The sequence below is a fragment of the Colius striatus genome, chromosome 11 (assembly GCF_028858725.1).
Source record: "Colius striatus isolate bColStr4 chromosome 11, bColStr4.1.hap1, whole genome shotgun sequence".
Lineage (NCBI taxonomy): Eukaryota > Metazoa > Chordata > Aves > Coliiformes > Coliidae > Colius > Colius striatus.
The window spans coordinates 23895364-23919157 of record NC_084769.1 but is presented as its reverse complement, the minus strand read 5'-3'; the positions used below and the strand labels follow the sequence as shown (position 1 = coordinate 23919157).

Below are 23794 nucleotides of genomic sequence, written 5' to 3'. Positions count from 1 at the left end.
AATTATGTTAGACAAGAAGTACATAACAAGACACTTTTTTTTTTTCTTCCTGGTGAATTTCTCTATGTATCTATTTATTTATTTCCATTCCAATTTTGCGACAGGTTATGGATAAACATCCATAGGTGCCCTATTACTGCAAGTCATGGTTATAGACTTCTTCCTCTGAAAAAATTTTCTACTACCTAAAGGATCTATGTTTCAATTATTTCTATAATTAAATTGTATCTGTTGTGATGACCTTGAAGGGTAGGAATTAAGCATAAACAAACAGGGTAATGATGAGGCCCAAGGGTAGGAACTTCTAGGAAGCTTGAGAAAAGAGACATATTTCTCATTTATGTGAGGTGAAACAAGAAATGGTGAAACAAAATGGGAGAGAGATTAGATGAATGTTTCCTTTTTGTAAGAAATACATTTTGTTAATGAAAAAAGATTCTTACTTAGATGGAATAAGCTACCAATTGAACAAAAACCACTTCAGATTTTACAGAGAAGATATAACTAATATACTCTTTATTTATTTGTATACACAAACAAAACCAAGACAATACAATTAATGGGAAAAAAAACCCTCTCATGCAAGTACACTGATATTCTTCTCCTGTCTTAGTCACATAGTTTAACACAAGAAAGAAAAAAACCAGCAGAATTAGTTTTCTTTAACGTGTTACTAAGGACAGAGCCTGTATGCAACTCTTAACATTTGATGTCCCCTTGGAATTTATCACTTTGAAAAATAGACACAAAATATATCACCCAGGGAGAGCTGCAGCTGTAATAAACCAGGAAGAACTTCTGACTAAAAGGGAACAAGACTTATTTTGTCCTAATTGCTCAAAAAAAATCATAAATACAATGACTAGGCTAGAAACAATGTTCCAGAGGACTGTCCTCACACATTGGCATGTGTAGAGCTTGGACAGACTTTCTGTTGGCCCCATTCTTAGAAGATCTGTCATCTATGTTGGTGAAGTCACAGCCTGTAGATTTGGGTGCAGACTAGGTTGTTAGGCTGCTTATTCACAGGTTCTTCATCTTACTGTGGCTAGGTTATGTGTCTCAGACCTCCAGCCAAGTGCAGAAAGTGTCTGGAGCTGGCAGGCTCCTGCTGTGAATGCTGTGCTGTCCATCAGTTTGCTAGGCCTTTCTTTAACCCCTCAACAGCTTCCACTGAACATGAGCAGATCAGTGGAATCAAATGTCTCCCCTGCTAACAGCTAGATCCAGGTACCGCAGATTTCTCTTTGACCTCTTCAATGGAGTTAAAGGCAGAAATTAGTATTGTTAGAATTGCTTTCCTGTTTGAAAGAGAAAAGTTGCTCTTCAAAAAAATAAGCCTGGCTTTTAATAGATATTACTTGTCTTTTATATGGTTCTGCTTGGATACCACACTTGCATAGCAGACTACACAAATGCCTTGATACTTCAGATGCTCTCCAGCACTGTCTGTACTCCTCCAGAGGTTAGAAATCCCAAGCTATTGTCAGGCACTTTACACAGATAGCCCAACCCAAGCTCCTGTGCAGTCTAGCAAGCTTGACACCCTGAATTAATCTACTTGCTGCTACTGAAGGGAGGCTCACCTCTCCTCACCTGCTTGCCCCTATGGAGCCTTGTCCCCCACTGTGTCTAGCTTGACTCAATTAGGTTGCAATGTGGGAAGCAATATTTTTGCAGGGCTTGTTTTCTGGCACTTGTCTAAGATGATTAAATTATGAGGAGGTCAATGAGTTATTAGGTTGTCTCAGCTTCTTCTGGTCAAACCACACCTACTGCTCAAGCCTGCTCCTGCCTTGCAAAATCTGGGCTCTCGTAGCCACTCATCTGAGGGTAGAGAGGTGCGTGTTGGAAGATGACACCAGCCAACACCTTTCTCTGACCACTGCTGCTTCCTTGCTGATTTTACACCAGCGAAGGACTCATTTCTCTGACAATTTCTAAAGGGATGAGCTCAAGTCGTGGAACCATCTCCAACTAACATGTGCTGGCTCAAGGAACCTCACAAGTCGACCTCCAGTCAGGTCTGCTGGCAGCCCTATGTAAAGCTCTCCCAATGCTCTTAAGCAAATGGCCCCATATGTGATGCAGAAATTAAGAGTGTGATGTCTAGGACTAGTAGCTAGATTCTTTTTCCTGTTTGCAAAGACTTAAACACATTGGAAGGGAAGGCTGAAATTCTGAATCAAGTCGAATTCTAGTAAGTTAATAGGTCTGATTCAGAAGCTTGTAATTGTTTTCATTTTTGTAGTACCGAATGAATGTTTGGCACTCAGAAACCAAAACATATGGCCCTCCAGATCCTACTGAAATTTTGAACAGATGACTGAAGTAAAAGAAGGTAATTCAACTTCAAAAGGACACCTCCTCTGAATTGTTTTTGTCCTAGCTACTTTTTCAGGCATGAGATTTACAGATAATTTTGCTTACTGTCCCTTCAGCAAAAGCTGCATTTTAAGGCAGCTTGTTGAATCGAACCCCTACTGATTCTTCAATGTCATTTTAAACCCAGTCTTTCAAACTAAAGTCACCCGAGACCAAGTTGTCCCAGTGCGGTGGAACACACCACAGCAGAATGCATTCCTGCCCGCCTTGTCCAGTTACAGTCTAGGCTTCGGCATGGCAAAACCACCACTTGACAGAGGAATGAGTATGGGCATGGAAACCGAAGAGGACCACATGCCAATGACCCTTGAATAACATGCTCCTTTAATAAATAGGAGGACTAAAGACAGAAATAAACCACTCAGAAGTTCCAAAGGACCATACAGACAGAAAAGACATTTCCGAGTGCAGTGGGCAGTTTACTGGATGGAAGCTGTGTTAGGTAGTGCACTGCCTTCTGAATTTGGTACTGAACTGATACCCTCACAGAGACTGTGCTCCAACACTTAAAACAGTGGCATGTAAGTTGCAGCTGCTAAACACAGCATTGAGCTCACAACCCAATAACAGGGTAGATGCTAAGTTTTAGCATTCCTTCCAATTTGCATCTTCTTAGATCTTTCAAAATCTTCCCTGAAGTTTCATCAGAACCTGGTAGGCATCACTTCCTCTCCTCGACTCTAATGCTGCTTACTGCAAAAGCTGCATCTCACTTCGGAAGTAAGTAGCTGCATTTTGGTATCTGGTGGAGGTATTCTCCTTACCTACAGACCTGTGCTGCTTCCACTGTACCTACATAGCTCAAATTACAACACATCATTTTCAGCAAATGGATTGCCAACTCATCCCAGGACCTGCAGTTTATCACAAGCAGCCTAGATGCAGGAGGCAAGGCTCTTTAATAATATACTGGTCATGGTTAGTTTATCCAGATCACATATTGATACAGTACATCTGGTGGATAATCTCAAGAAAGATGAAACAATGGCTCTTCTAATTAGGCATGGAGCTCAGTCTCTGTGGGGATATCGGCACAGTGCTAACTCAGCAGGAAGACCACTACCTAACAGAACTTCCAGCCCCAACAAATACAGTGATCTCCCTGATATATCCAGGATTTTTCCGGTGAACATCTTGATGCTAGTATGTTGGTAAAGCAGGAAACTAAAATAATGTCTTTTCTAATTTCCTTTTTCCCTGGATTTTTTTTGCTTCTCCTGTGTTCCTTATCTCCACTGGGAAGCAGTAAATAAACACACTTTATTTTTATTACCAGTTTCTACTTAACATTCCTGACAGTCTCCTCTTCACATGCTATTTTCCACAATAGCACACTTTATTTGCAGTCTTCTTGCAATTTATCTTGTTTTTAATAGTCAACTTTAAATTGTCTATTGTCTATTATGTTTTGCGCTTTTTTAAATCTGAATTTTAGGTACCTTAATTTTAGGTACTGTACTAGAACAAGCCAATCTTCAACTAGTGTTGTGAAGCCAATTTACATCTGAGTTTTACTGCACCGTAAAACGCTTTAATATATGAAAGCAATCCCACTACTGGTATTTCAAATCCTTACGTGCTAAAGCATTGCATTTAGTCCCAATCAGATCCATACAAGTAAACTACTCTATTGATGAAGTTCCATTGACGTTATGGAGCTCTTGACATACATCCAATTGTAGAATACAGACTGACTTTCAGATTTGGTTTAAGTCCTAGACAACATAACCTTCCTAAAGCAAAATGCCATTGATAATGTTTGGCTATAAGCTGCTAACCAGCACCATTCCCCACTTCCCAGCACATGAACGGGAATTACTTCTCTTACATCAATCTTTAAATGAAACACTTCACGGGTTATCAGAATTCCAAAGTCATCTCTGATAGTTCTGGTTCCAAGATGACAGGTTATCATACCTTTCACTAACAACTTCTAATATTAGAAAGCAAATTGCAGATTTTTATACCAGCTGGAAGCTTTTTTTTTCAGATACTGAAGTAGACTTATGTATCATATAATCATGCAGTTTCATTTTCTCCTAAAATTTGCTTATGTGTGTGTATATATATACATATATATATATACTGACTTAACTTGTAAAGGTTGTGTATTTTAGCTTTTACTGGCTAAAAATTTCTGACATCATATTACATCAAAATAACTGTGACTTCTGTTCCTAGTTACAACTTTCCTGCTCAGTGTTCTGAAAATAAAAAACACAAAGTGCAAAAAAGTTTCCTCTCCTTTACAGCTCTGTTATTCAACTTGCCAACAACTGATCCTAAAGTAGAATCACAAGAGATTGTGTAAACAAATATAGACATTTTAAAAACAGAAGAGTTTTTTTTTGTTTTTTAAAAACTACCCCTGAAAAAATGAATTGTAACAAACAGCTCTGAGATTCATTTACAACTCACTAATAAAAGTCACCCAAAAGCACTCTCAACATACCAGCAAAAGTAAATGGGCTTAAAATAAGATTACACATGACACAGCAAGAGCAAGATCCTAGTGACAGGAAAAATACTGCTGTCTTCCTTCATCATAAGTTCCTGATATTTAAGTTCACATTTTCTCAGTGCATATATTTTCTTCCTCTGTAATAGTTTGCAGGCTAATGCTTGGGCAGTTACTACAAGGTCATAGTGCTGGACTAGTTAAAAAGCAATGTTTATTCTCTATTCTGAGAGGCTGCTGAAAGTCTTAACTGTACTTCTGTGTTTCCTAGTTACTGACTTCTCCATGGGTTTGTCTGGGCAGCCTGTCACATCAAATACTAAGCACAACTACAGCCTGGTAAAACTATGCTTACTCTATCTCTTAGGTAATTCTCAGTGATAATTATATTAAATACTGTAACTGGAAAGCAGATTTCAATTATTCAGCCCAGTGCTTTTCAGCCTTGTTCACAGACTCCCTGGGATACCATATAAAAGGTAACTAACAAAAATTCTTTTGTCAGGGGAGTTTACGAGCCAAGGGTCAAAATCACTGCCTTAGCGTCCTTCCGCCCTGCGCGAGCATTAGGACAGGAGTAAAGGCCAAGGTGAAGTCATTCCCCTCTAGAGGAACCCTTCCCCAGCTACACACTGTTAGCAGAGAAACAGGCCCCACTAATAACCATTTCTGTATCATTATATACTTATATAATGCTTTAAACATATTTCCTGCCTTAGTTTAGCAACCCAAGAGCTGCTTCCTTTGTGTTGCGTAACATGACGGACTAAGCTGCAAAGCGACACTTAAGGGAATCTTATTAATTCCCCTTATCATGACTGAAATAAAACCTGCTGCCATGCACTTGCTCTGTGCAAGGGCTCGGCTCCCCAACTCTGCGCTGAACGTGCCCGAAGGCCATGCCGCGTTAAAACCTTACTGGCTGCCTCATCCTCGATAGGTTTTACTTCACAGAAACGGCAAAGGAGCTGCTTAGATTTAGCCTGGCCGGGTCAGGCAGGTGTGAGCCCGTCACGGCCAGAAAGCTTATGCAACGGCCCACAGGGCCGGCTGGTGACGTGCGGCCACCAGGGCCGCGCCGCTGCCGGCCCGAGGCCGCCGCTGCCCCAGACCCCCCGTCCCTGCGGGCCCCGGCGGCGGCGCAGGCCAGGCCTGCCTGGGCGGGCCGGCTCCCCTGGGGCCGGCGCGCCGACATTTTAGCGCGGCGGTGGCGGCACTGGCTGCTGTCTGGGCGTAGCTCGGCAGCTTCCCCGGAGCCGCGGCTGCCGCCGGCCGTGAGTGGTACCCCCGCCGGGGAGAGTTCAAACGGGCGCGGCTCCAGCCCGGCGCCTCCCGGGCACACGCGCACCGCGCCGCCTGCGCGGCGGGGGATTTGGGGGGGGGGGGGGGGTGCCGCGCCGCCGTGCAGCTGTGCCTCAGCGCTGACCCCTGCAGCGAGGGCGGGCGGGTGGCCAGGTCCCGCGGGCCGCGTCGCCCCGGCTCGGGAGCGCGGCGGCAGCGGCGGGGCCACCTCCCTGCGGCGCAGGGCCCGCGCGGGCTCGGCCCGGAGCAGGCCGCGAGCTCCCGGCTGGTCGCGCTCATTGTTCCCCGCACAAGCCCCGGCAAACAGGAAGCCGCCTCGGCATGGGGCGCCCCCCCGCCCCTGGCGGGTGACTGGCAGCCCGCGCGGCCAGTACGAGCCGCGGCGGCGGCGAGGCGCAGCCAATGAGCGCGCGTGCGCGGGCGTAGGCGGGAGTTCCGGGCTGGCAGGCGGGCGGGCGGGCGGCGGTGTCGGCCGGGCCCCCTCTCCCGCTGCAAGCCCCACCTTTCGGCTTTCCCGCACCGTCAATCAAAATAGGAAAAAAAACCCCGGAGTAGGCTCGGGCCGCCGCCGCCGCTTCAGCCCGTGAGCACAATAAGCATGTCCCCGGCGGCAGCCGCCTAGCCCCAGCCAGCAGGGCCTGTGTGCGAGCCAGCCAGCCTGCCTGCCTGCCTCCCGCCCAGCCAGCCAGCCAGCCGGCCGCTCGCACTCACACCATGACCGGTACGTACGCAGCGACCGAGCCGCCCCGCGGGGCTCCCTGCTCCTGCTCCGGCCCTGCGCGTCCCCCGCTCCGGCCCCGGAGCGTCCGTGTGCGAGCGAGGCGAGAGCGGCACTGAGAGCAGCAGCAGGAGGAGCAGGGGGAGGAGGGAGAAGAGGGGCAGGGGCAGCAGCACGGGGAGGAGGAGGAGGAGGAGGAGGAGGGCTCCGTGCGGGAGGGCGGGGGGAGCGCTGGGGTTAGGGGGGGGGGAGAGGGAGGGAGGGAAGGAGAGAGAGGGAGGGAGGGGGGTGATCGCTCCCGTCAGTGACTCTCCCCTCCCCCTCCCCGCTGTGCCCGCAGCTCCCGAGAAGCCCGTGAAACAAGAGGAAATGGCTGCCTTAGACGTGGACAGCAGCAGCCACAGCGAGTATCTCCAGCACGGCAACGGCGCCGCCTCGGCCTCCACCGGGGCGGCCGCCCCCCAGGTAAACGCAGGCCCGGCCGGGCCCCTTCCCCCCCTCCCCCGGGTGACACGTTGTGAGCGGGTGCGGGAGCCGGTGCCGCCGCCGCCGCTTCCTGTGCGCGCGTCTATGAGGAGCCCGGTCGCTGTCCCGCACTAACCGCCACCCACTTTCTCTCCCTGAACCCGCCCATTGTGGGTAGGACGCTCAGCCGTCACCGCTCGCTCTGCTGGCGGCCACCTGCAGCAAGATCGGCCCGCCGTCGCCGGAGGAGGATGAGGCCGCCGCCGCCGCCGCCGCCTCTCACTCTGCCGGTGCGGTGAGTGCCCGCCCCGCCGCTCTCGCACGGCCTGCCGGGGGGAGAGACAGCACAGCCAGCCAGCCCGCCCGCCCGGGGGGAGGGACGGGACACACGGCACTGCCCGCCCGGGGGGAGGGACGATAGCAGGGCCGACCTGCCAGGAGAGGGGTCCCCGGGCTCCCCTGCCTCTCCAGGAGGAGCCGGGCTCCAGGGAGGAGGAGGGAGCCTAGCTCCCCCCTCCCCCGCCATTACTGGGCGAGCGGCGCCTTTCTTTTACTTTCAAAAACGGGGGGAGGCGGGAAACATCCCTCCCCCGGCCCTGGCACTGGAGCGGCTCTCTCGGCACCCGGCGAGGCTGGGAGGCATCTCACCTACACCTGAGCGCACCCCGGGTATCCTCTCCTTAGCTGTCAGCCTGGAGCCGCGCACCCAGGCAGGCGCACAAAATGAAGGCTGCCTGTAGGGAAGGATGTAGTTAGAAGTAAAATGGCTGTTTAGAAGCGAACGCGGTGGTGGAAAGCTGCTTCCTGTATCGACGCTGTTTTTTCTAGGTGCACTTATCCTGCAGTCTCTTGTACTGCAAACTGAATTTCTGTCCTTATCTCTCATGCGCTGGCGGCTCTGAAAGGAGCCTCGATGACCTTGGGACCTTGTATGATGAGATGGATCTTGCCGACTAGAAATGTATTCTTGGTGAAGCTATAGCTTAACAATCTCTGTGTAACAAAAGCCTAATGGAAGCTGTGCTCGTTAATTGTTCTAGCTGAACTGTCTTGTTGGCATGCGCTCATAAAGTTAAAAGAGATGGTGCATTTCTAAATAGCTGATACCTAAAAATATCACTATTTTAAAAGGGAGTTCCAAAATATCTTTTAAAATTACATGGCGAAGTCTTTTTTTTTGGTTTGACCTTCAGCCTTGGGAAATGTGTTACTCCTGACTTTTTATTTCTTCTTTACAAAAAAAGTTTTAAAACAAGTGAAAAAAACCTTCTGCTTTTAAAGCAAGTCTTGTTTTTTAAAACTTACTGTACAACAGCCTTGTATGGTTTTAGGATTCTGCAAACAGGAAGAAAAACTGCAAACCATTGCACTGGTGGGCAAAGTGGCTTTGGCAAGCTTTTAATAAATGTCAAAATATTAATGATAATGTCGTTTGCTAAATACCCGAGTGCTAAGCTCTGAAATACTTTTCATCTGTATATTTCATTTAATTTTACATGAAGGGAAACTGAAGCAAAATAGTTGGCTGAGGTCACGCAGCAGGTTGTAGACTAATGACAAAGCTTGAAAATATATTAAGATTCTGACTGCCTTTCAAGTATCCTTTCTGCTGAACCTGTTTATTTTCTGAAGCAGCATGTACTTAAAAATCTTCCTAGATCTTAAGTGCCTGGTACCTCTAAGATTTGTTGCGTAATAGCAGATGTGTACAGTCCGGTAGAGTGGAATGTGGATCTCTCTTACATGAGACGTACCTATTGAAAAATGAATGAAGCTTAAATGTCATAGGCCCACCTTAAGGTTGTTCTCGACGTAAAGCTGGAATTGTACATCTTGAGGAGGATGGGTTGATTGCTTAGCATGAGCAGTGCTAGGTCTGACAGGACACTAGAGAGCTACTACAGGACAAATCATTCCTCGCAGTTGAAAATGGGCAAAGCAATTTCAAAATAGTACTTCTTGATTGATTCCTGTTGAATTAATCTGCTGTTATGTTTACGTGTAAGGGGCTTTTCAGGGCAAGATGGAAACAATTCAAGAGAAGCCAAAATCTTAGAACTAAAGATGAATATAAACTCACTCGCTACTTTTCATACATGCAGCTAGGCCCCACCTACATATCTGCTGTGAGTTAGGTTAGAGCATGCATTCTGGTAATTTTTACACTCCTACAACATAGCTCTTGAATGATTCAGAATATTTTGGGTGGAAACTAAATATAAATTGGAGGAGATACCTACAATAGCTGAACTAGACACTGGAGTTAATTAAGATGACCTTAATAAAGAGAGGGGAGGGACTAGAGTCTATGAAGTGTATTCCTTGTGAAAAACAGAATGCCAAAAGCGATTTAGTACAACAGATTTTTTTCTTTTTCTGAGTGTATCTTTTTTGGGGAGTTGGAAGAGAGGGAGGAACTAAAAAGGCTTGAATTGTAGGTACCTCAGTAGTCATATGGAAAATGAAATCTATATTCATGGATATAGATGTATTATCTTCCTGGAGTTTGTGATGCTTTTGTCTTTCCCAGGAGTATAGATGAATCAGTTTGATACTGGTGCCTAATGTAGCACCAAGGAGGCAGCCAGTATCTTCTTTACCTGGAGTGCAGTTCTGAATGTCTGGCAGAACTCTCAAGCCTTATAAACTGATACTAGGAGTTAAACTAGGCATTCCTGTCAGAAGCATTTGAAGAACTTGCATGCTTAAGGACAGTGGTGCTGTGTTTTTGGGGTTATTTTGTTAATGCTTTACTGACGCTTATGCTGGTAGGAACTGGCAAGAACTGGCAGGGCTGGAGCCAGTATACTAGGCTAGCCAGTATTGCACACTGCTTTCCAGACTGAAATGGTATGCTGCAGCTGCTCCCCAAGAGACCAGCAGTATGATTTAAAAGCAACAGTAACAAGGAAACTCCCACAGGAACGCATGGAATATTGTGTGTCTGGGATTCAGGGAAGAGCTGGAGCAAATGTCATCGTGTTTTCTGCAATCTAGTTGGTCCTGCTTTGAGTGCAGGGATTGGGCCAGATGACCTTCAAAGGTCCTTTTCATCTGAAATTATTCCATGATTCTATGTTGGTATCTGAATCCAAGCCCACTCTTTGAGCGGGCTGCCACTTTTATGGCGCTGAAAGGTAATCTTTTTGGACTTAAATGTAGAAAGTTAAAATAAAATTGTGTGAAATAAAAGTGTGGAAATAGAAAGACTAATGAAAGTGGCAACTGCTTGATGTGGAAGGCAAGTGAGGAAGACAATTGACAGAACTAAACTCAACCTTCTTCTCCCTTCCATCCTGGCAGTGAACTGGGCAGACTGTCTCTAGTCCACAAGGCAAGTCCACCTAGCTTGGCTCAGGATTCTGGTTAGACCTATAGTTGCTTCTGGATAATAAATTGCTAGCAGGCATTACTGCTGATCTTGTCTTTGTGCGTTGATGGAGACTGTAGTCTTTTAGCTTAGGCTTTGACACCATAATTTATTCTGCCTATAGTTGTCTGACAGCAGTGCTTTGTGTTTTGTCTGCTGGTTTTAACACAGATGGGCTTGAGTTTGTGGCTTGCTTACCTAAGAGTCTTTTCCTTGGTTGCCACATGACTGCATCCATGGTTGGTTTAAACTCTTGCCATGGAAACTTCTCTTGAATATTGCTGCCTGCTGGTATATGTGATGAAAGCCTCGCTAGGATGATACGCAGTACCACCTGTTTTAGAATGATAGCTCATATATTTTGACCTCTGGATGTCTTTTCCTTCTCTTGGGAAGGCAAAGTCTGAGAAATTTTAGTTTGGGTCTTTCACTGTTTATTGTTGATTAATAATTCTACTTCAAACTTTCATATTTAGGATTCTTTTTCATGTAGCTGTAAATACCCTAGTTTCATTCCTGTTTAAACATATGCAAAAATGTTAGTGTTAGGTGGAAAGGGGTAGCAGAGCCCTGCGTAGGGAAGAAAGCAAAAGATGAAAGAGATTCCAAAATTAGTTGCAACAAAGTCTTGATGGCCAGTTGTATGGTTGCCATATGATCAGATGATTGTTTAAGAAGCTACAAAGGCTGACCAGGGGATAACCGGTTGTTTATTTTCTCTTACTTAGTTGCAATACAAAGCTAAAGACACTCTCTTGAACCCCCAAGGGCCATTCTTATGGTTATGCTGATCATGACTGGGATAGGTGAGGTTGGAGCACAAGTCTACTGGGAGTGTGGGATGGGAGGGCTGAAGGTGAGTGAATTGAGAGAAGTGGTGGGCTGGCTGAGAAGGCTGCTGGCACTGACAGGTGCTGAAGAATAGGAGCTGTCAGAGATGACTGCCCCAATTGTGGTGTGTTGCTGCATCCAGTGCACTGCAGGCTGCACTGATTCTTTAGTCTTTACAACAAAAAAAAAAGCAGAAGGGAATGATTTATTTGTGTTGTTGCCTACCAACAATATGTGGAAAACATTTGGAGAGGTTAATAATTAGCAATGTTGGGAATATCAGTATTGTTTCTTTTTTGTAGACAAAGCATTTATTTGTATCTGTTGCAAATAAAGATTGAAGTGCTATAAGACTGCTTTGGCAAATCTTGAGTTTTAGAATTGACTGTCAGTGCTTCACAGAACTTAACGAGAATCTGGAATTCCAGTTTGTTTATGCCTCATAATATTACTTCAACTATCTGAGATGCAACTAGCTTAACCACAGTCTAGGTGGAAATAGTAATAATACTGATAGGATAGAGAAATATGAAGGCATTTTAGATTTCTTTTTTTTCACTAGGCAAAACTATGGATGAATGCCCTGTGTCAGAGTTATCCATACTTTTCAGTTCTCTGTCCTGTATGATGGTTTTGAGCAAGCTCAAAGTTATTCTGACACCCATTTTCTCCTTTGAGTGCTATACTTCTGGATGTGAACAAATGCACCAGAGTGTGTTCAGCCACCACAGAAAAAGTCTGCCTGGGATTGTCTTGATTCTATTTTCTACTTGTGCAAAATACAGAAGTTCCGGAAAGAATGTAGTACCTAACTGTATGTTTCCTGTGCTGCTATCCAGAAGCTCACCTTTTAAAATGTTCTTGGATTTTTGCAGTCTAGTTGTGTCTTCTAGTGCTGGATCAGAACCAAGTGTAGAAATTATTTTACAAATGCTTCAAGGATGTTCTTAAAATATGTTATTTCTCTTTACAGTTTTAGAGAAAGCAAGAAAATATATGTTTTAAAACACTTATTTCAAGACAGCAAAACCCCCAAATTTCTCCTCTGATATTTAAATGATAGTAAGAAGTATAAGATTTCATAGAACAGTTGAGACTGGTAAGGATCTCTGGAGATTATCTGGTCCACCCCCCTTGTTCAAAGCATGGTCAATGAGAGCAGGTTGCTCAGGACTATGTCCAGTGAGTTTTGAGTATCTCTAAGAATGGCAACTCCACAGCTTCTCTGGGCTGCCTGTTTGAGTGTTTGATCACTCTTACAGTGAAAAAAAAAAAAAAGTTTTTTCTTCTGAAGTGGGGGACAGAGTTAAAAGCCTGACTAAAGTAGTGGTAAGTAATATCCCCTCACTAACACCATCTGCCAGGCCAGTTGTCTCATCCTAGAAGGTTATCAGGTTAGTTAATTAAACATAATTTCCCCTTCTTAAGTCTAGGCTGAGTACCTCTAATCACCTGCCCTCATCCCCTGGTTATTTGAAAATTTTGGGATTGACTTGGTTTTTGTTATGTTTGTGGGGTTTTTTTTTTTCAAGGTTACTTTCAAGGTTATTTGCTCCATTGCCTTCCCAAAGATCAAGTTAAGGCTGACTGTCCCCAGATCCTCCTTCTTGCCGTTCTTGATGATTTGGTAGAGCCTTCAGTACCTAAGTTGAAGGCATAAGGAAAATGAACCATTTCACACAAGCATCTATGCAAATTCTAGTTTGGCATACAGTTTAATACAGATATAATACACATACAGATTAATACACATATGGATCCACATATATGGATTAATATTTAATAAACAAATTAAGTTATAAACAAAAAGGCTCCTTGTTGCTATGTCTAATTCCTTATTACTGTAGCTTTCTTGTTTCTGCTAATGTCAGGGACATACTGTCTTAATTTAAACAGGTTCTGAACTTCTGCTGATTAAAATCAAGCTATTAAAGTTTTGGGTCCAGTTGTCCATCTCAAGAAAAAAGGTGTAGATATTCCTTAAAGGAGACACAATTAAATGTTAAGAATGTTTCACCGGATTGGAATTGTCGTTTAAAACAACATTTTAAGCAGCCCCAGATAGCTCTTTTTCCCCGAAACATTCTTTGATTCTCTAAAGCTTTGATTTGGGCAGTCTGAATTGAGTGGCTTCACTGACAGAGGGCTGAAACGTGCAACAGAATTAATTTGCCTTAACAATCAGCTTTGTGTCAGGTGAACCACAGTGACTGACGTTGAACATGTTTTTAACCTGTGGTAAATACAAGATAGAATGTATTAGCTCATACCTTAATGAAAGAGTTGAAGCAAGTGCATTTTATCTTTCATTTGTAATGACCTAAGAATGCACAGATAGTTTACTGTAGCTTGGTAAACACATGGTATTAAACTCATGCATTAGAGCCCTAACTCTTTAATAAAACAGCAATTTGGATGAGACAGTGGCCAATCTTCTTCATTAGGTATGTGTTTTTTAAGTGTTTAGGAGCTCGTGACTCATTATCTGTCCACCTCTGCTCGTTTTGCTGATGCTTTTACTCCAGGACTAAATGGGGCAAAAGTGACTTTTGGAAAAGTGCAGCAAAAAGCAGTCTACAATAGACTGTCACAGATAAATGTTTGGTAGTTCTTTGGCAATAAAATACTGCTAGTGGCACACATTCAGTTGGTCACATTGGACATAATGAAATTCAGGTGCCTATAACATATGCCAGTTCTTACAAGGATATTTCTCCCCGTTCCAGTTTTACTTTGGTGAGGGATGTTTGGAGGTTTTTTAACCCAAGTCCCATCCCTCAACATGGTTTAGATCACTTTTTAAAGTATATCTTCTGTATATGTTTGTCATCTCTTCTTCCACATTTGACTTAATGTTGCTTTAATTTTCTCTAAACAAATTGAACAAGACAGTTATTAGATTTTCATTTATCATGACCATTCTTCAGGGATGAGAATTTTGGCTCAGAAAGTCTTTTTGTTCTGCCTGCTGGACATTCTACAAGGCTTGTTAAAGAACAAAAGACAGACTGAACAGCAGTTGTTGCTTCCACTCTTTGGTGGAACTTGACCTTTCTTCAGGTGTACATATCATTTGATTTTAATTCTTCCCATGCCTTGTGCCAACTACTCTCTTTGCCCTGTTCCTGTCTCTTTCTCTTGTTTCCTGATGCTGTTTCCAGTGAACTGCCCGTTGCTTCCTGTTCTCTCCTCCTTGGCGGAGCAGTGCTAATGCTGAACTTTCCTCAGATCTTTGTCCCTTCCTGTTGGTACAGAGCCCTCGGATTGCAACGGTCCAGCCCTCTTTTAAAGGAGCAGCTTCCAAAAAACGTCTGTCTGAGTATCAGTTGATAAGGAAAAGAACTGTTGCTTTATCTCTGCCCTCTGAAGTATTTTTCACAAGTGGCTGAGAGACAGCAAACAAACTTTGTTCTGACTGCACTGTTAGAGATCAGAAAGTAAGTGGGCTGTAGATGTTGCTACTCATACATCAGTGGTAGAACTTTGAGTTACTACAACAATGCTTAATTGCTTGAGGATGCAGTGAAAGGTCTTTTCTTGGACTCATTTTCCTACTAAAATGTCGTACTAGCTCAGCTAACTTTGGAAAGAGTGTAACAGTCAAGCTTTTAATGACATGTTGATGACCAGCTGAGGTGAGAGATCATCCGCAAATACTCTTTTCCTTATGGGTTTTTTCATATTTTAATACTAGTAATTTTGATAGCTACCAGATAGCTTCTTGAAAGCCTCACCCTCTTTTTGCCCCTCCCTCCTCATGATTCATCTGGTGGTGTCTGATATAGCCAGCTGTAAGAGCAACATGTGAATAACAGGCATTTCATCTACTATATGTAGCAATAGCTTCATATCAACCTGCATGGCTACCCAAACTTCTCCATGCACTGACAAATACATCTACTAAAATAGTAGCTCTACTGAGCTACCCATACAGAGCAGGATTTGAGGGAAGATTTCACTGCTTCACAAAAAGGTAAGTAGACATGTGTGCCCAACATGAAAAGGGCAAAGGGCATTGAATGGTGATTTAAAAATTGACGTGTGTTTGGGGAGGAGAATAAGAATGTAGGTCATTTCTGTATCACGAAGGAGAGAGGTTCCCTTTGAACTATTTCTGTGGAGGATACTCACGTGTATTACATATGACATACTGTTGCCTATGAGGTCAATCCAGTTATAGCCTAATCATTTAATGTTTGCTTCTACATAGTCTTAAACCACTGAGGGATTATATCAGACTGGTAATGTTTTCCATTACTTTTTCTTTCTCTCTCGTTCTAACAGATGCTATCAGTACATTGCATTATACATTTATTTTATAATGACACACATTAAACATGTAACAGTTATTGTTGCTTGTGGTATTTTCTGACTGATGCATACCTATGGCTTTTATGGGTCTTTTGATACAGTATAAACCCTTCACTTAACAAGTATTTATATATACTAGTGAACTGAGTAGTTATGAAGAATCTTAGCAGTATTTCAGCCACATGTACCTGGGTGTAAGCAACATTAAACACAAGAGTATCAAGCTAATGTGGTAGCAGAGGAAAACAAAGTTTCTTGCCTCTTTTTAGATAAGATGTTGTGATATGGAATACTGTGTATTTTTTTTTCTAATCTCATAAATTTTAAGATTGAAAGAGTAAAGAATTTAAATATGTTCTTTGAATGAAAGGCTAATCAGTATAAGAGGAAAAGAAAACAATAACATGGAATTACCAATACTCCTTTTTTTGATCCTTGAAACATTAAGGCCATAAAATTATTGTTGTTGTGATGATGCTGTATCTGTTTACTGGCAAACTATCTGAAATGTTACATTTATATCTTTGAGGGCAAAAGAAGGCTAGCATTTTTCTTTTTCTACTCAAAATTATTATTTGTGCAGTATTTGAGAGGAATTTAGAACTAAGATGTGTGTTTTCTTATTGGAAATGAGGTGTGCCAAGCGCAGTAAAACTATTTTTTTAATAAGTACTGAAACTTAAATAGACCTATTTTTCTTGCACATGTAAACCTTTTAGTGTTACAGCTTGGAATAGGATAAGAATGTGAAACTAGCAAGGTCCCAGCCTACACTGTGGACTAAATTCAAATGTATGCCACAGGACTCATTCATGCTGGCTAAGTCTCAGTGCAATGTTAGAGAAGAATAAACTGTATGCTGTATTTTGCATATCCAGGTTTTATTCTAACAGATATCAAGAATGCAGCATCAGAAGGAAAGTATAATAATGCTCCTGTAACTTCCCTACCAGGACTGATCACAGAATCAGTGCACAGGGACAAAGAGTTTTTCTTTGTGTCCTGTGGACTATACCAAATAGGAAAAATTTGTTTCTCAGAGCTAATTCAGTTGTAAGACAAGTTACTTGTTGTTAAATAGTAAGTTATTCCATTGGTTTGCTGTAGTACCGTAAAATGGATAAAGAGAAATTTAACTACATCTTTTTTAGGTTGATGATTATTTACAATCCCAAGTTGGCTGACTACACCAATCTGTACTAAGCATTGCAGGGTATTAAATATGATTCTTAATACTCAGTTCTGAAGAAGCTTGCTTTGGTAAAGAAAGATGAATCCAATTTACTTTTACTGAATAAGAATCAAAAGTGCATACTACATCAGTCATTAGGTTCTTTAATCTTTCACCATCTGGAGGTCTGTTCTGAAACATTGACCCTTTCTATTGTTTCAACTTAATGAAGATAGATTTTTTTGTCCCCGCCCCGATGGATACACATGACTAATCCAACTGATTTCAGTGTAAAAGTCATTAGTTTAGAGGCCTTCCTTCCTGGTGAAACAGTAACTCAGACCAGCTTATAAATGCTAGGACTTTGTATTTTCTGTAACTTAAAACTGAGGTGATCCAGTCTTTCCAACCGTGTGACCAAGTCCCCTCTTAACACTCTCTGTACTGCTGGGAGTCACAACATGCACATCAATACCGAACACTCCTCGGAGTCAAGAGGCAATGGAGCTCCAGGTGACACTGGCTCCAGGGTGCTTCCTCTACTTCTGTGCTGGGCTAGGGATAGAGCATAGCTGAGCCCCAGGGTAACCTGCTGATGAGAGCTCCAGCAGCCCCTGCCTGCTCCCTTCTTCCCACAGCCAGGGATTTGGATTACCCAGCAGCCCCCACACCAGAATAACCCTGCTGCTGGTCATCTGACACAGCCATGGCACAGGAGCTGCATTTGACCTGCTCGCGAGCAACATGCAGCTCACGACCCACACTCAGGTTGGTTACCCTGACTTAGGCACTAGCTCACGTAAAAATCTGTATTTCATAGTTCTAATCCAGTTGCTGTTGTTTATACAGACTGCACTGCATGTTTTCCAGTAGTGTATCAATCTGTAGTGTTGAATTGCATGACTACTCTGGCATATAGTTTGTATGTCTTGTGTTTTAATTTTCTCTTCTCTTTTTTCTTTTTATTCAGACAGGGGATTTGACTTCTGTGCAATTAACAGGAACCCCAAATAGATGGGAGGTCTTGTCTGCAGCTCCTGCCACTATAAAGGATGAAGCTGGTAATATAGTACAGATTCCAGGTGCTGCCACAGTAACTTCAAGTGGGCAGTATGTCCTTCCTATTCAGAGTTTGCAAAATCAACAAATCTTTTCTGTTGCACCAGGATCAGATTCGTCGAACGGTACAGTGTCTAACGTACAATACCAAGTAATACCCCAGATCCAGACAGCGGATGGTCAGCAGGTTCAACTTGGCTTTGCAGCCTCTTCTGATAATAGCAGCATAAATCAAGAAACTGGTCAAATTCAGATCATTCCTGGCTCTAATCAAACCATCATTGCCTCTGGAACACCTTCAACTAATATTCAGAATATCTTATCACAGTCTGGTCAAGTCCAGGTTCAGGGAGTTGCAATTGGTGGTTCATCTTTCCCTGGCCAGACACAAGTAGTTGCTAATGTCCCTCTTGGACTGCCAGGAAATATTACTTTTGTACCCATCAATAGTGTTGATCTAGATTCTCTGGGACTTGGCAGTGGTTCTCAAACCATGACAGCAGGCATTAATGCAGATGGGCACTTGATAAATACTGGACAGGCCATGGATAGTTCAGATACTTCTGAAAGGACTGGTGAGCAAGTTTCTCCTGAAATTACAGAAACCGCCACTGACAATGACTTATTTGTGCCAACATCATCTTCATCACAATTGCCCGTTACCATAGACAGTTCGAGTATATTGGAACAAAATGCAAACAACTTGACCACAACTAGTGGTCAAGTTCACAGTTCTGATCTTCAGGGAAATTACATCCAGACATCAGTCTCTGATGACACACAGGCTCAGAATATTCAGGTCTCCACAGCACAGCCAATTGTACAACACATACAACTTCAAGAGTCTCAGCAGCCAACCAGTCAAGCCCAGATTGTACAAGGTATTGCGCAACAGACAATCCACGGTGTGCAAGCAAGTCAAAGTATATCTCAGCAGGCTCTTCAAAATCTTCAACTTCAGCTGAATCCTGGAACTTTTTTAATTCAGGCACAAACAGTGACCCCTTCTGGGCAGATAACCTGGCAGACATTTCAAGTGCAAGGAGTTCAGAACTTGCAGAACTTGCAAATTCAGAATGCACCTGGTCAACAAATAACTCTGACCCCTGTGCAGACTCTCACTCTTGGTCAAGTTGCAGCAGGTGGGGCGTTGACGTCAACTCCAGTTAGTCTAAGCACTGCTCAATTGCCAAACCTACAGACAGTTACAGTAAACTCTATAGATTCTGCTGGTATTCAGCTGCATCAAGGAGAAAATGCTGGCAGTCCTGCAGGTATTTGTTTTACTCTTTTTGCAGAAAATTGTTTTTTTGTTATTGCATGTGGTTGGTTTAAACGGTGATAATCATAGCGTTATTGTCTTGCTGCAGAAGCCTACAAAATACAGTGGGTTAAGCATAGTGATAATAGATTTTATTTGAAACTGCTGTTCCATTAGAAACTACTGTAATGATAGAACACAGTTCTGTCTCACTTCTTTTGGTATAAACTCCTTTAACTCCCAACTCATAGTATTAACAACACTTCTAATACAATGCTTACTGGTGCTTGTAAGTCATACCATGCAGAAGATCTCTGTATTAAATTGTGAGGGGAGGAAACAACTACCACTCTTCCAAGACAGTAGTATCATTAACATACTCCATTCTTCCCAGTCCTGAATGGGTGATGTTTTCATGGAAAATTGAATTATTTCTCTTGATACATTGTTTTTTTCCTCCCTGAAAATTTTCAGGCCCCCTGAGGTGCTGTTACTCCTCCCCTGTTTCATTAAATTTATTTCCTGCTGGTTTTAGTGTACAATATATGCATAAGAAGAAGTAAAATGAGCATGTAAATATAAAAATGGAGAACATGAGTAAATTTCCAGTACTGCTTATTTGCATTGTGTTTCAGAATGTACAATTGTTAATGATCAACATCAGCAGTGTGATTTATCTCTGTAAGCACAGAAGAAAGGCTATTTTCTTAAAATAGCTGTTTCTTAATGTGAGGGAAAAATTAATTTTTTTGTTAAATTCAATACAAATTTCACAGTGTAGCAACCAAAGAGGTTCAAGACATTTTGCTGTACCAGAAGCTGTTTAATCTTATCCTGGGATTGTGCCCAGGCTAGTTTATGAGGAGCAAAGCGTGAGCAGAGGTAATCATGGAGAGAACTGTTGCACAAAGTAGCTTGGGAATTGCTGTTTTACTCTAATCATGTGTCCCAAGGCTTTGGTTCATTAAGATACTGAAGCATAAATATTTAAGTAAAACACAAAATGTTTTGTGTTGTATGACTATTTAAGTATGTAAGAAGAATCCAATGTGAAAAATGCCTAGAAGAGCTGCTGAATTTGTTTTATTTCAAAAGCCTACTGAGTATAATAGTTATTGATGTCACTATAGTCTACATCATGAGGCTTGCTTTTCCTTTGGAATCTAAAATTTGAAGTGAAAATAGTAAGCTGAAATGTTGTTTTAGTTCATTTTGGTTTTGAAAGTGTCTTTTATATTATGGACTTGTCAAGGCAAAGTTACCCAGATCTAGATATGCCTGCTCTTCATTGGCTTTTAGGCAACAGCACCAAACAGATGAGTGTGCTTCTCACAGCATTTGCTTTGCTGGGTAATCTTAAGTTTTCTGTTTCCAATGACTGCAGAAAGCCTTGGTTTGTCTTCATCATACCTTGTTACCTATGAAGACATGGCGTATAGATATCGGTAACAAAGGCATGTATCGTGCCTGATAATACAGCCAAACTCAGAAGTCAGAATGTGTCTCTTGGAAAAAGGGCCCTGTGGCTAACACAAAGTCACAAAGTACAAGGAGGACAAGCACTGCTTTATTTTTGAGATTTATCATTGTTATAGGATCATGTAGCTACAGTTACTGCTTCTGGAGTAACATAGCAGAAATTTGAGAAAAAAGATAGAAAGGAAAAGTAGAGAAGAATCAAAAGACACATGAAACAGAAGTTGAGTCTGCTGTGTATTAGTTTGCCTGTTGACAGTCCCTGAGAGTGTATTCATGACACTTCATCATAAAATAAAAGGGAATTCCATTAAGCATTCCTTAACTGTGTTTTTCTGTGCAGACTTTCATATGGGACGAGAAGAAATGGGATATATGAAATGTGATTAAATAGAAGCAGCAGATGAATAGCAGAAACTATTGCCTGAGGTGAATAGCTATAAACACCTGGTTATATTAAAGACAGGGAGGAGATTTATAGTGACATTTTCCCTACTTGTCTGGGAATAGTAAATGGACTGGAAGGTATTAAAACCTCTATAGCCTAAATTTGAGGAGAATTTAATTGTTCCATCCTTTATGTTACAAGAAACTCACTTTTCCAAAGTACTGAAACTGTTTCTAACTAACAGAACCATACTGAACTGCCTTGGTTGACCTTCAGGGTCTTTTCCATATGCATCTGTGGTTTGGTCTATATTGAAGTTGTCGGAGAGAATATTTTTCAGTGATATTCCTCTCCTTCTTGTTTATACCCCTTACAGTATGGTGTGGCACCTTTTCCTCAGGCTAAAGAAGCTTATAATGAAATAATATTTTATTTCAGTCAAAAGTATATTACTCTTCTGATCTGCAAATGAGGAAAGCCAGTTTAGTTTTAAATTGAAAGAGGAAGGTATATGGGAGGGACAGCAGAATGAGAGAAGTTAAAGCTGAAGAGTCAAAGGCTACTTAATTCCTCTTTTCTGCAAACTACTAAGCCTTGAGGCAAGATAAGAAGGATTTCCCTGTGTTTTCTCCCTGGATCCCAGATAATGCATTTCCATACCAAATACAAGCAGTCTGTATTTTCTATTTTGATTTAGCAAAACTTTTATACCTGAGGCAAAAGTGAAAAAGAACATATTCCTAGTTTTGTGTCAGAGATGGTAATTATCTGAAGCCCAAATAACATAGATTGCTCTGTTAGTGGTGTAGCTGTGAAAACAGTTGTTTAGTTAGGTTCTGGTTTTGGCAACTGCAGCCCATTGGGTGAGAGATGTTCTCCCAAGCCTCAATTCCCAGGTCAGCAGCAGAGGACATCTTTATTGTTCCTAGGTGTGAGTGGAAAAAATATCTTTACCTGGGTCCTGCATTTTATTTACATAATGTCTCAGAGTGTTTATTAGAGCTCAGATTTCCCCTCCAAGTTGTCCTGTGGTAGAGAAGGGAAGGGTATTGCTTAGTCATGGCTGAAACTTTCTTCAGCATTGCTTTTCAAAACAGAAAGCTGTATCAAATAGTAGCTGGCAAAGAGATACCTTTCTCACCTCTGTCCTGGCATCAGTCTTCTGTTCTTGAGAGGAGGTTAAACCTGAGAAAGCTCTCTAGTAGTCTACTCCTTTTGTTGGCAGTTAGTAATAAAATACTGCATTGTGTATCACAAAAAGAACCATTACACACACACAGTTCACATTACTCTTTAGCAACTTGCCTGTTCATGAAAGGTATTCATTTTTATTAGCATATTTATAGATTTCTTCAAACATTTAATATAAAATAGCATTCCTTTTAGAAAAATACAGAATACCGAAATGTAACAACTTTTCGTGTTTTTAATCCTGTAAGTTTTGTCAATTTGAAAGAATTTTTAAGTTACTGTTTTTTTTTTTCCCTAAAGCTATCATTCAGACAAAAGAGACTTAACAGTGTTGATCAAAATCTAATAGTAAGTTAGCTGAGACACTATCACAAATGTACTGAATCACATTTTCGCACCCTCATTAAGTTTGCAGATGATACCAAGTTAGGTAGGAGTGCAGATCTGCTTGAGGGCAGGAAGGCTCTTCAGAGGGACCTGGACAGGGTGGAGTGATGGGCCGAGGTCAATTGTATGAGGTTCAACAAGACCAAGTGCCAGGTCCTGCACTTGGGCCACAACAACCCCATGCAACGCTACAGGCTTGGGACAGAGTGACTGGAAAGCTGCCTGGCAGAAATTGACCTGGGGATGTTGGTCAGCAGCCATCTCAATGTGAGACATCCATGTGCCCAGGTGGCCAAGAATGCAAATGGCACCCTGACTTGTATTGGAAATAGTGTGTCCAGCAGGACCAGGGAAGTGATTGTCCTCCTGGCGTTGGTGCTGTTGAGACTGCACGTTGAATATTGTGTTCAGTTCTGAGCTCCTCACTACAAGAAGACTGAGGTGCTGGAATGTGTCCATAGAGGAGCAACAAAGCTGGTGAAGGGTTTGGAGAACAAGTCTGATGAGGAGTTGCTGAAGGGACTGAGTTTGTTTAGCCTGGAGGAGACATGATCACGCTCTACAACTACCTGAATGAGAGTTGTGGCAAGGTGGAGGTTGGTCTCTTCTCCCAAGTAATGAATAATATGGCAAGAGGAAGTGAGCTCAAGTTGCATCAGGGGAGGTTTAGATTGGATTTTAGTCAAAATTGCTTCACTGAAATGGTTCTCAAGCATTGGAATAGGCTGCCAAGGGAGATGGTTCGGTCACCACCCTTAGATATGTGGTGCTTAGGTGTGGCTTAGTGGTGGATGTGGCATTGCCAGGTTCACAAGTTGGACTTGATCATCGTAAAGGTCTTTTCCAACCCAAACAATTCTGTGATTCTTTGTAAAACAGTATAAACCCCCAAACAAACAAAACTGAAAGTGAAAGTTATTCATTTTTACTTGCGGGGATGATTATTTCAATGCTTTAATCCTCTGGTGAAGTAGTGCAGAATGCTACTTAAAGCATAACTTTCTTCTGGCATCTAGAACTT

The 23794-nt window shown here is 42.5% G+C and overlaps 1 protein-coding gene across 3 annotated transcripts in view; it reads left to right on the top strand.

The window, feature by feature from the left end:
• The first annotated feature begins 6578 nt into the window (after positions 1-6578).
• SP3 (Sp3 transcription factor) overlaps positions 6579-23794 on the top strand; it is a 35555-nt gene continuing 18339 nt past the window's right edge. The window contains exons 1-5 of one of the 3 annotated variants that reach the window (XM_062004625.1): positions 6579-6866; positions 7204-7328; positions 7507-7623; positions 17982-18072; positions 18178-19344. In XM_062004625.1, coding sequence (XP_061860609.1) covers positions 6860-6866; positions 7204-7328; positions 7507-7623; positions 17982-18072; positions 18178-19344 — 1507 coding nt within the window. In that variant the 5' untranslated portion in view covers positions 6579-6859. Of the gene's footprint in view, positions 6867-7203; positions 7329-7506; positions 7624-17740; positions 17780-17981; positions 19345-23794 lie in introns of those variants that run through there. The other 2 variants (XM_062004624.1, XM_062004626.1) reach the window with 2 other exon arrangements.